At 39.4% G+C, this 12,928-nt stretch overlaps 1 protein-coding gene across 3 annotated transcripts in view; it reads left to right on the top strand.

Annotated features, from left to right (window-relative positions):
• The first annotated feature begins 366 nt into the window (after positions 1-366).
• PDE8B (phosphodiesterase 8B) overlaps positions 367-12,928 on the top strand; it is a 151,345-nt gene continuing 138,783 nt past the window's right edge. For all 3 annotated transcript variants that reach the window (XR_004349109.1, XR_004349110.1, XM_032626077.1), the window contains exon 1: positions 367-420. Coding sequence is in view for 1 of the 3 variants with exons in the window: in XM_032626077.1 (XP_032481968.1) it covers positions 394-420 (27 nt within the window). In the remaining 2 variants the exon portion in view is untranslated. The remainder of the gene's footprint in view (positions 421-12,928) is intronic.

The raw sequence follows: 12,928 nt of genomic DNA, 5'->3' as shown, positions 1-12,928 counted from the left end.
CTCAGTAAATAATTATTGAGTTGTTTTCTCCCATAAAGAGAGAGTAAAGAATAATATGTGCTTATTATAAAAATCCATGCACTTAAGGTAAAAATAACCTGAAATCCTACCACTTAGCCTTGAGGATATATCCTCCCAGACATTTCAATGCACACAAATGTATACCTTCTTTTACAAAACCAGAATTGTACTGAATGTGATATTTTATAAACTGTCTCCATGTCAATAAATTGGATCCTTTTATTTAGCTGCAAAGGGGCATGACATATATCCAGTGTAAGGAAGAATTTGTCAATTCCTGTAGTTTATGACTTGACACATCTCATGTGCTGTTTTTGTTTGTTTGTTTGTTTGTTTTAGCAGGTCTCTTCTGCAGAGGTACGCATCGGGCCCATGAGACTGACGCAGGATCCTATCCAGGTACACCTCCGTTCCTCTGTAGGGACTTGGTTTGCAGAGCAAGTGGTTATAGAAGCACTGCGCGAGGGGCTCTTTCATATACAGCAGATGGCCATCCTTGCCCTGACGTGCATGCCCACATATCCATACGTGGTGTGTATGTATATGCCTGTGAGGCTTGTTTTTTTTAATGTCCAGCTTGAGGAATCAGATTGCTTTCTTGAAGACAAATATTACCCCATTTTGAGTATAAATAATATAATAGGTAGAGCGATTGCATGGTAGGTTGTGAGGGAGAACAACTCTTCACCAAAAAACGCATCTGTTCTACATGCTGCTTCCGCAGCTGGAAAGGGAAGAAGCCATGTGTGGTAAAGGGCATGGCCTTGCCACAGGCCACGGCTGGGTAGAAATCCTGGCTCTGCCTTTACCAGTTCTGTGACCTTGCATGTATTGCTTCACTTCTCTACCCAGTGCCTTGTCTGTAAAGTGGAGACGGTAATGTCTCTCTCTTAGGAAATTATGAGTTCAAGGAAATAGCATCAGGTGCTTGGGACACTGCCTGGCAGTAGAAGGTGCTCAGTGATGGTAACTGTTGTCCTCTGTGACTAGAGGCAGGCAACCTACTGGGCTCTGAAGCACCAAGGCTCCTGGTTCCAGGGAGAGAAGGGACCAGCGCCTGCAGCCTTGACCACCCTCTAACATCAGCAGTACCCATGTCCTCCCCACCACCCCTCCAGGTTCCTGTGTGCCCTGTGAGGAAATAGGTATGAGGAGTGTTTGTTAAGTCCTCATCTGCATCTTCCTGGTAGACCTAGATGAGCCACCTTCCTCCTTGTAAAACTGTAGCTTGTTAGCACCTGGAAGCTTGTGCTGTACTTTGGACAAGTGAAGATGCAGAGAAGATGTAAATAAACCAATTAACATGTAGATAAAAGTGAAAAACCAACCAAAGAAATGTACTGTTTGATTTAAGAGCGGTTGGAAAAGAAAATAATTTACTGTTGCTTGGAAAAGGAAATGCAAATCTAGGGAAAGGAAAAAAACAAGAGATTTAAGCTTGGGAAAATTGGATGAAAACAAATTTAGGAGCAGAGAGAGAGAGGAAGAGAGAATTTATTAAAATAAACATAAGCCACAACTATTTATATAGAATACAAACAAGTGGAAAATTCCAGTATTCATTCTGGGGGCATGGACTTTGTAGTCCATTTTGAATAAAGCCAGTGACAAAGGTTCTGATATCAGTATTTATTCCCAAAGTAATTTCCAGAATTTTTCTTGGGATTAGTGTGGTTTTAGATCAGTTACTTTAATTTACATTCATTTTTCGCCCTGTGTTGTACTGGCAATGAATGCTCATGGTAAGGGCATCTCATTCTTAAATCTTTTTTTTTTTGATGTGGACCATTTTTAAAGTCTTTATTGAATTTGTTACAATACTGCTTCTGTTTTATGTTTTGGTTTTTTGGCTGCGAGGCACGTGGGATCTTAGCTTCCCGACCAGGGATTAAACCCGCAACCCCTGCATTGGAAGGCAAAGTCTTAACCATTGGACCACCAGGGACGTCCCCATGGATGTCTCATTTTTATAAAATATAATTTGTTAAATTGTAAAGTATTTTAAATACTCATAAAAGTACATGTGTATACCCATATCCACTTTTATGAAATATGCTAATTTTATTTTATCAAACATGATATATTTATTTTATCAAGGATGTCCTATTTGTCTCAGAGTTCTTTTTAGAAACAAGAGATGACAGATACTTTAAGCCCTATTTATCCCTTTGTCCTCCTCTCTCTTCCCTAAAAGTAACCACTATTTGGAGATTGATTATGATAGGTATTTGTATATTTCTTCTACATATTTATGTATCCATTTTTAAAAATTATTTATTTATTTTTGGCTGCATTGGGTCTTGGTTGCGGCACACGGGATCTTTTGTTGCAGCACATGGGATCTTTCATTGCAGTACACAGGCTTCTCTCCAGTTGTGCACAGGCTTCAGAGTGTGCGGGCTCAGTAGTCGTGGCGCACGGGCTCTCTAGTTGTGGTGCATGGGCTCTGTAGTTGTGGCGTGTAGGCTCTGTAGTTGCGGCACGCGGGCTCTGTAGTTGTGGCATGCAGGCTTAGTTGCCCTGCGGCATGTGGGATCTTAGTTCTCTGACCAGGGATTGAACCCGTGTCCCCTGCATTGGAAGGCAGATTCTTAACCACTGGGCCACCAGGGAAGTCCCATGTATCCATTAATATTTACTTTGTCTTGAATATTTTAAACTTTATTTGAAAGGTGTCAGGCAGCAGGCATCATTCTGAAATTTTTCTTTATCATTTAGTGTCGTACCTAAGAATCTATCGCCTAATCTAAGGTCACAAAGTGTTACTCCTTTGTTTTCTTCTAAGAGTTTTATAGTTGTGGCTCCTATATTTAGCTCTATGATCCATTTTGATTTAACTTTTGTATGTGGTGTGAGGTAGGGCTTCATTCTTTTGTTATGTGGATATCTAGTTGTGCAGCAGCATTTGTTAGAAAGAATATTCTTTCCCCATTGAATTGTCTTGGCATGTTTTTCTAAAATCAACTGACCATGATTGTGAGCGTTTATTTCTGGATTCTTATTTCTATTCCATTGATATATGTCTGTCCTATGCCAGTACCACACTATCTTGATTTCTGTAGCTTTGAAGTGTGAGTCCCCCAACTTTCTTATCTTTCAAGGTTGTTTTTGCTGTCTGGGTCCCTTGAATCTTCATATGAATTTCAGGACCAGCTTGTTAATTTGGGGAGTGAGGGGGACCAGCTGGGATTTTGATAGTGATTGCATTAAACCTGTGGATCAATTTGGGAATATTACTGTGTTAACCATTTTGTCTTCCAATCCATTAACATAAGATATCTTTCCATTTATTTAGATTTTCTTTAACTTCTTTCACCAATGTCTTGTAGTTTTTAGTGTAGTGTTTTATATTTTTGTTAAATTTATTCCTGAAATATTGTATTCTTTTTGATGCTATGACAAATGGAATTGTTCCCTTACTTTCAGTTTTGGGTTGTTCATTGCTAGTGTATAGAAATATATTTATTTTTGTATATTGATTGAACTCATTTATTAGCTTTTACATTTTTGTGTGAATTCTTTACGATTTTCTATATACAGGATCATAACATTACTACTTTCTTCCCAATCTGAATGCCTTTTATTTTGTTAGCCTGATTGTCCTGCTAGAACCTTCAAAACAATAGTGTGTTTAGATACTATTTATAAGGTATATCCAGATCTTTTCTCAAAGTGGTTGTACCATTTTACACTCCTACAAGCAATGTGAGTTCTTATTACTTCAAATCCTTGGTAATGTTTGTTTCAGTCTCTTAATTTTAGCTCATCTAGTAGGTGAGTAGTTCTGTCTTATGGTAAGTTAAATTTGCATTTCTCCATGACTAATAATGTGAGCACTTCTTTGTTCGCTGATTGGCCATTTTTAAAATCTTCTGTGAATGTTTAGTTAAGTCTTCCGCCCATTTTTAGTTGGGTTGACTTTTAAAAAAACTACTGAGTTGTGGGAATTCTGTATATATTCTCGTCCCAAGTCCTTTATCAGATTTTGAAAATATTTTCTTCCAATGTGTGGCTCCTGTCTTCATTTTCACAAACTTGGATTTTGAGCAAAAATTTTAGTTTTGATATAGTCTAATTTATCACTCCTTTTATGGTTATTACTTTCTGTGGTCTGTGAATCCTTAATCCCAGTTTGAAGATTATTTCTCGTTTTCTTCTAGAAACTTAACTGTTAAATTTTAACTTTAGATCTATAGTCTATCTCAAGTTCATTTTTATGTATGGTGGAATAAAGAGGTCAAGGCTCTTTTTCCTTCCATGTTGAATGAGCAGCTCCATTTGTTGAAATGACTGTGTATTCCTTGTTCCATTGAATTACTTGATGCCTGATTCTTTGATACTTGTTGCAACTTGTTTGGTAGCCAATATTATAGCCAGTTTTGAAATTTTCCACAAAATCTTTAAGAGATGTATCTCTATTTCTGGAATACAGGTTTCTATATCTGTGAAATTAATTCAACTTTATTAATGATGCTATTCAAACCATCTCTATCTTAATTTTTTGTGTTCTGTTTCTGTTGTAATGGATGTCAATATCCTCAATATTTCTTAATATTTTCTTATGTTTTGAGTCTGTCATGTTAATGTACATCCAAGTTCTAGATTGTATGTTCTAGTCTGTCATGTTAATGTACATCCAAGTTCTAGACTGTATGGTGACTGATCCTTTTATTATTATGTAGTGTCCCTCTTTAAACTTCTGCCTTAATTTCTATTTTATTTATGGTAATATGGCGGGACAAGCTTTCTTTGGTTAATATTTTCCTGGTATATCTTTTTCTATCTTTTCATTTTCAGTTTTATTTATAACTTTATGTTAAATATCCCTCTTATAAGGAGCACATAGTTTTATTTTTCTAAAACCTATTCTGATAATCTGACTTTAATAAGTGAGTGTAATCTTGTTACACTGAGTGGGATTACTGATACAATTAGTCTTGATTTTCTATTTGTTACCCTTTTTCTTTTTCTCATGGTTCTACTTTTTGTTAAGTTGACACAGTTTTCAGAATTACCTTTTATTTTCTCTGTTTTAGAAACTGTAGGTTACGCTTCTATTTTAGTGGTTACCCTTAGCTTGTTTTTAATATGTTTGTTTAGCAGTCAAATTTTATAACAAAGTCTCAAGTGTACTGTATTTCTATCCTCTCAAATACGATATAGTCCTTTGCAGTATTTAAATATCCCATAATGGACTCACTCCCTCATCACAAAAACAATTGTCTGTAATTTTGGACTTATTATATTTGGTATGTTAAAACATAACAAACATTTTAAATTTGTGCTCATAAGCTATGAAATATAATAGTAAAACTAATGCCGTGAACCCACCCCCCAGCATAAGAGGTGGAGTGTTTCCACTGCTACCATGTACCCTGCCTGGTTCCTGTCACGTGAGTTTGGCCCCCATGACAGCAGATACAAGTGGTCAGGAGTCCCTCTCTGAATGAGGGACAGAATAATTAAGAGACTCTTTTTTAAAAAAATAATAAGCTCAACTTAGAACCAAGGATGTCTTTACTCCTGGGTCTCATTCAAATGTAATTTCACTCACTGATCCGTCCAGTTCGAGTCTGTGGAGTACCTATGTGCTCAGGGCTCTGCACCAGGTGCTGCAGGGGAAGGGGGCCGAACAATGACCCCTGACCACCCAGGGAGTCTGGCTGGTTGGTTTTATTTGTCTACTACATTCTAACTTGAAAGGCAGAGATATGTAGTCAAGTGTTCTTGTGCTTCTGATACTGCCATTGCAACTGTCTTCGAAATGGCCTAGAACCTTAGTTTTTTAATTTTTTTTTTTCTTGGAGCAAAATTCTGTAATTTTCTTTTTCTTGGAGAAAAATATCTACTCTGTAACTTCACTGCCATGCCGAAAATGTTAACTACATCAACCGGGACGCTTAGGACTTGGGAGGAACTTACTTGACAAGCATATTCCAGGATGTGGTTGCTTTTGACGGTGCACTTCTGAGGTCACCAGGGGAAATTTGCTCCCGTGTAGAGACCGGGAGGTGTGATGTGGCCTGGTGGGAGTGCTGTTGGGAGTGGAGCGGGTGGACGTGCCTTGTCGTATTGTAGAGGACAGCTCTCCTGGGTGAGTGCCTGTGACTCACAGCAGGGCATGTTTTCCAGTCTTAGCAAAAAAAAAAAAAGGGGAAATATTATGAGGCAGTAGATTTTTATCAGCGTGATACCATCTGAAAATCAAGAGGTCTTTTCTTCATCAATGCCTGGAGCATATTTACTTCCCCGTGTGTGGAATTGTCTCTGCTTAGAGTGCTGTCGCCCCTGCCCCTCACAGAGCTTTCCGACTGGACTTGGAAACAGATCTTCACTGCTCTGGCCTAAGCATTTTCCCAGCAAGACAGTACTTTCCTTTAAAACTTAGACTTCTATGTTGTGTGGACATGGATTTTTTTCTGGAACCATTATATATTGGAGACTTTATGTTGGAGATCCTTTGGCCTTGTGGGAAGCTGTTCTTCACATAGTAAATTAAATGACCAAGTGATGGAGGTGGTCAGACTCAGTAACTTGCTGTGGTCAGCATCTCCTCTCCTGTCTGTCCTTACTGCTGGTACCAAGTCAGGTCCTCTACCTGGCCCAGCCAATATCATGGAACCACAGAGTTGTTAGGGGTTTTGGTCCAATATTTTTGGGGGTAAAATAGAGTACGTTACTTAATGATTGCCCAGGCTCAGGGGTCCAGCCAACCTCAGTTCAAATCTTGTTAGTTGTGTGGCTGTGGTGTGTCTCTTAATCGTCCCATATCTCAGTCTCCACGTCTGTAAGTGGAGATGATGGCCAACTTGAAAGAGTTGTGAAGGGTTATTAAATGAGATAGTATGTTTAAAGTCCTTTCAGTATCATGGCTGGCCCTTAAATTCTCATTAAACTGTAGCTGCTCGACAAAGCCCTTACTTTGCATAGTTCCAGTGTGTGCAAATTTCAGAGTTTAGTTAACATCAGATCACCAAAAAGATGTATTAAACAAGACGTATTAACATTACTTTCTTAGGGACATTTGAGGAAAGCTCCCAAACCATTTTTTCCAACTGAATCGACCCCACCTATGATCAGATTGGCCAGCTGTTTAGTATGATGTAGATATACTTATATATGTGGTCTACTCTAGAAGCTACTTGTTACCTGGCTTTTGCTTAAAGCCAAACCAAGTATTCTGAAAGTTAGATGTTTAATAGTAGACGTTGATGATCCATTTGGAGACATGTAGACACACCCTTTCTAGAAAGAACACTAATAATAATGAACACTTACATTGTCTTCAAGTTAAGGAAAAGCTAGGGTTTTATTTTTTCATCTTTTTCATAATTAGCCTTCACCAGATAATATAGTTTCATACTCACTTAGCTATCAAAGGCTGCTTATTGCTGTCCTCAAAAAGATAGTTTTCAGCACTTTCTTGATAAAACATGTCAAAGGAGTGGTTACAGTACTTGTAGCACAGCAAGAGGACATCAGGAATATGCTGAAGGAAGAGCTGGGAATTGTGGGTCCAGCTGTGCTGCTGCTCTGCTTGGGGAAGTTGCTGAACTCATCTGTTGATTGGGGGTTGATGGATCACCCCCAGAGTCCCTCCCTGCTCTGAGAACTCCTGAGAGTCATGGTCCCTGTCCTTGTCATGGCCACTAGGACCGCCCCCCACCAAGTCCCCCGGAATCTGAGTGCTACCCCCTGCAGCCTCTGACACTTCATTCTCTGGGTCCTGCTCTGGGTCATCCCTTACTTCATTATTCTGGCTTGGGTTGAAAGATGAATTAAACTTTGTGGTTCTGGACTTTCCTGGTGGCGCAGTGGTTAAGAATCCGCCTGCCAATGCAGGGGATGCAGGTTCAAGACCTAGTCCAGGAAGATCCCATATGCAGCAGAGCAACTAAGCCCATGTGCCACAACTACTGCGCCTGGGCTCTAGAGCCTGCGAGCCACAACTACTGAGCCCACGTGCCACAACTACTGAAGCCTGCACGCCTAGGGCCTGTGCTCCACAACAAAGAGAAATCACGACAATGAGAAGCCTGCGCACTGCAACAAAGAGTAGCCCCTGCTCACCGCAACTAGAGAAAGTCCTCTCACAGCAACAAAGACCCAATGCAGCCAAAAATAAAAACAAATAAATAAACTTTGTGGTTCCAAGAAGGTGTAGGTAGAAATAGAGGGAGACCCTGCATGGTAGTTTGAGGTATTCATAGCTACGTTTGAAAAGCCATACAGGTAGCCCTGGCTTTGCACAGTTCCAGGGCTAAATAACACCAGGCCCAAAGATTGCAGTCACATTGGTGTTTTAATTGTGATGATTGCATAAAGTACAAACTTTGCTGCTAGTTCTTCAGTGCACAAGTCATTACATAAGTAACAAATGTGCAGCCTGAGCAGTGACGAACCACATCACTTTTTTTGAAGTCTCTGCCTGTTCTAGCACAGACAGCAGCGTGCGCAGTTGTGTCGCCCCTTTATCTCTCCGTGATGACTCGCACGGCATTACAAAATATATATAAGTGTATCACTGAAAGAAGGAGCTAGCCCACAAAGACGAAAGTGTAGCAAAGGAATGGAAAGCGATAATGCTGGAAGTGAAACAGCAATGTAAATGGAGTTAGAGAAGAAAGCTGACTGGCAATGTTGACACTGCTGCCTGTGAGAGATTCTAGAGGGTTGCCAGAGGAAGTTAGTCAATGCAAGTTTATTGAGCTAAATGAAGAAAGTGGTTGTGACGAAAATGAAGTGATGCCAACAAAAAACTGCACAGTAATTAAAGGAACTCTGGGGACATTTCATGACATTGAAAGTACAGAGGATAAAATGTTGAAAGCTGATCCAAACTTAAGAGTTTATAATTCACCAAGGCGTAGAAAAGAGGCTCATTCTGTATCATAATTTATACAACTGGAAGAAGGCAAGTGCTGTTCAAACTACTCAATAAGCTTAAAAATTTTTTTTAATTCACAGTTTCTAATGTTTTAAAGTAAGTGCACTGAATAAATATTAATTTTACATTTTTCATTTCGCTATACATTTATAACCAACAATAAAAGTTTTTTATGTTTTGACAAAATTTCGAAATGTCATGGAACCGCCGTTTTTACCATCCTTCATTAAGATTGCTTTGTGTGGTCATTTATATGGTCTGACACTGCCATGCAAAGTGAGCACTGCCTGTGTTTGTGTTCTGATCCTGGACAAAGCCCAAACTGGCCAAGATCTGCTCCAGAAGTAGCTGTTTCCTCATTGCCCCAGGCTTCACCCCAGATCTGCTTTTAATCTTCTCTTTCGCTGTGTTTACAACAGTACAGTGAGGTTGATATAACAAAACCACTTCCTTCTTCCCGTTCTCCTGTGCCTAGATTCTTTCCCTGGATGCCATGTCCTTGCTCTGTCTTTGGTCACTGCTTATTAGAGCATCTCTTGTACTTATCTGCTTACCTGAACCTCTCCCCTGCTTGCGTCCTAGGGGTAGAGACTGGACTATGGTTGTCTCTGTCAGCTTCTTACTCTCAGTTCTTAACATCTTGCATGATAGGTCATCAAAAGTATTCTTTGAAGGAATGTTCCACATACTATTTAGAGCAAGTAAGAGTCAGTTTTTACTCTTTATAAATTAAGTTCAGCTATATGCTTTTATTATTTTTTAAAATATATTTTACAAAATCATTTTATGGGATTTGCCTCAGTGAATGGTCAATAAACATTTACAAACTGACATGTTTGACAAAGAAACTAAATATTGATACATGGAATGATAAATCTGAAGAGGGACTATATCGCAAAAGGCTTTTGAGGGTTTATGTTCTTTGGTTTTAAGTAACAGCTGTCTTACACGAAATAGTAAATGAGTAAGAAATAGATAGTGTGTTTTTTTTCAGAATCCAAAGAAGAGTTGAAAAGCCATGGCTTAGAAAGGGTGACAATGAGCCATCTCTGAGTATTTTGACAGAAGGGATTTAGGGTTCTTCCTTCAGTATCTCTACTATTAATGAGCCATGGGTCCTAATTCCCAGCCTCTGTGTCTCTCTGTTCACATTTCAAATTCCCAGAAATAACATTATTAGTCCATCTGTGGCCTAGGAGATGGGGACAGAGAGTACAGCTTTGGTTACTTGGGTGCGCTGCTTTCCTAGAGAAGATAGAATTTTCCAGAGATAGGCAGACCTTAAAAAAACTGATTACTATAGTATTTTACTCTAAAATATATATATAGTTTTTTAATTCCCATAGACTTTCACTTTGCTTAGGAGTTGGATTATTGAAAAGTAGTTTTTCTGAATTATTTTTTTATAAATGGAAAAAATTTTGAATACTACCTAGAGAGATTTTCTAGTGAGTACTCTTGTAATATAAATACTCTTGTTTCAATATGTAGATTTTAATTTTTATTCAGGTAGGGAGAGGCCAACAGATTAGGAGAGACTGTCACTGAAAGATAGTTTGTTACAGTTTCTGAGAGGAGGGGTGGTCAGTGCAGGACCACAGAGGGAAGCACTAAGGTTGATTGGAGGCAGGGAGCCTAAAGGGGAAAATGTGGGCCAGAGCCTTGACTGTGGTTTCTGTGGGAAGCTGTGAGGCAGGGAAAGCAGGGTAGACAGGTTTAGCTAGTTTGAATCATTCCAGAAGAGTGTTGGGCAGAAGGGCTGTCCCTAGTTGTCTGGTGCCTGGCGCTGCAGTGATTAGAGCAGGTAGATAGTGGTCCAGAGGGTTAGCAAGTGATAGAGGTGGTAGGAGTACGGACTGGATTGGTTTGCATATGAAAAGTGCGTTCCTAGGCAAGTCATTTGCTTTCTCTAGGGGTTGGAGAATTGGTTATCCCCCTGGGGCATCTCTCCAGGGTCAGCAAGGCTCCAGACGTCAAAGCATCAGAAATATCAAAATTAACGAGGCATAATTAATACAACTCCCCACTTTGAACTGGTTTTTAAGTTTGCAAGTGAAATCTGGTGTAAGTTCCTAAACCAGGCATTACCAAGATCGAGCCCTCTGCTGTGAGCTCCACTTCCTCTCCCACCAGCTCACACTCCTGTCTGTCACACTGGCTTCCTTGAGTTCCTTGAACACATCAGGCATGAGTCCCACTATAGGAACCAGTGGATCTGTTCCCTGTTTGTGGAATGCTTTTTCTTCAGTTATCAACTTGACTTTTTCATTTCCTTCAGGCATTTGCTCACATGTCACTTTCTCGGTGAGGCTTACCCTAACCACCTTACTTAATACTGGTCCCAGCACCCACTCTGGATCCCTCTTACTCAACCCTACTGTCTTTACCTAGCACTTACCACTTTTAACTTTCCATATCATTTGCTTATTTCTCATGCCTGTTGTTTGTTTCTTTACCCCTACAACGCAAGAGGTCTTTATTTTGTTCATCAGCATACTCCAAGCAATTAAAAACATAGTAGATACATAGTAGGTGCACATAGTAAGCACATAGTAGGTGCTGGCACATAGCAGGTGCTCAGGAAATACTTGAATAATGACTTTATTTTTCCAAAAGTGGAGCACTCCCGTCTTTTAAGGACATCTAAGACATATGAGATTAATAACTGTAGCAATGTCCAATATGGGAATACAGTTAGGTTCTTATTGCATTCGTCAAATATTGAGGCATAAATGGTATAAAGGAAATATAAAGTGTTGAGATTCTTGCTTAGCAATCGTAGTTCGGCCAGACAGATGAGATAAGAAGTCCTGTCAACTTTTCTGACTTCTAGGCTTTGCTTATTGAGTTTCTCTTGCTAATGCCACAGCTACATCAAGTAAAGGGCTGGTGACTTTTTGTACAAGCCAGTTTATTCTACCTGATTTTTTTCATGGTAGCTCCATTGTTAACAGTTCTGTTTGAAGGCTTTCTCTTCACTCTCAAGATCCACAAGGCTGAGCCCCTCACTTCTCTTGGAAGAGCCACCTCCCGTTTCTTCCTAGAAGTAGCTCTGTAGCTGAGGTTTTGGGGTATAGACTGACCTGAGGAGTGACAGACCCGTGCCCAGAGTGAGCCGTTAATAAGTGTGGCTGCCTCATGTGTTACTGGCATGTGATTTCAAGCCATGTGCTAAGAAGTAAATGTCAAAATCATACTGAAAAATATTATTTCTCTTCTGGAAACATGGCATTTGAGAAAACAGGAAATGATTCAAACAGTGTAGAACAAATGACATTTATAATACATTCAGATGTTTAACAGTAAGGAATTATTGGAGAGGTTTAGGTATGAAATGGTGTTGTGGTTTCTTTTTTTTTTTTTAGAAAAGAGTCTTTAATAGATGCATATGGACGAAATATGTGGGATTTACTGCAAGCTGATACAGGAGTTGGAAAGTGGCTAGGGATAGAATTGAAGCTAGATTGGCCAGGAGTTGGTTATTGCTGAAGCCGGGTGATGGGTACATGGGGGTAATTATACTGTTGTTTCTGTTTTTCTATGTATTGTCAATTAATGAAGCATTTTTAAAATGTAGTGGTAATTATTGGACACTTTGTCTTGTTTCTGACTTTAAATGAAACACATTCAGAATTTCATCATGAAGAATAGTATTGGCTATGGGCTTAAAGGACCAGAAACTTCCCTTCTATTCCTAATTGTTTAAACCAGAAGTGGTTGGTGAAGAATATTAAATGCCTTATCAATATCTTGAGATTATTATATGTATTTCTTATTAGACCTATTGCTGTGACGTAGTTTTATTCCAATTGACAGTAAAAACCCTCTTACATTTTGCAGAAACCCAGCACGTAGTTATCCTTTCACTCACATAGTAAGTGCTGACCGGCAGGGGGTCACAGCAGGAAAAAGACAGGCAGGTCCTTGCTGTCCTGGAGCTCAATTCTAGTGGGGAAGATAGACCATAAGCAAATAAATGAACAAGTTCAGGTGGTGGTATCGCCATCTCTGGCTTTCTGG

Source organism: Phocoena sinus, chromosome 3 (assembly GCF_008692025.1).
Source record: "Phocoena sinus isolate mPhoSin1 chromosome 3, mPhoSin1.pri, whole genome shotgun sequence".
NCBI classification, from domain to species: Eukaryota; Metazoa; Chordata; class Mammalia; order Artiodactyla; family Phocoenidae; genus Phocoena; species Phocoena sinus.
This window is presented reverse-complemented; position numbering and strand designations above follow the sequence as displayed.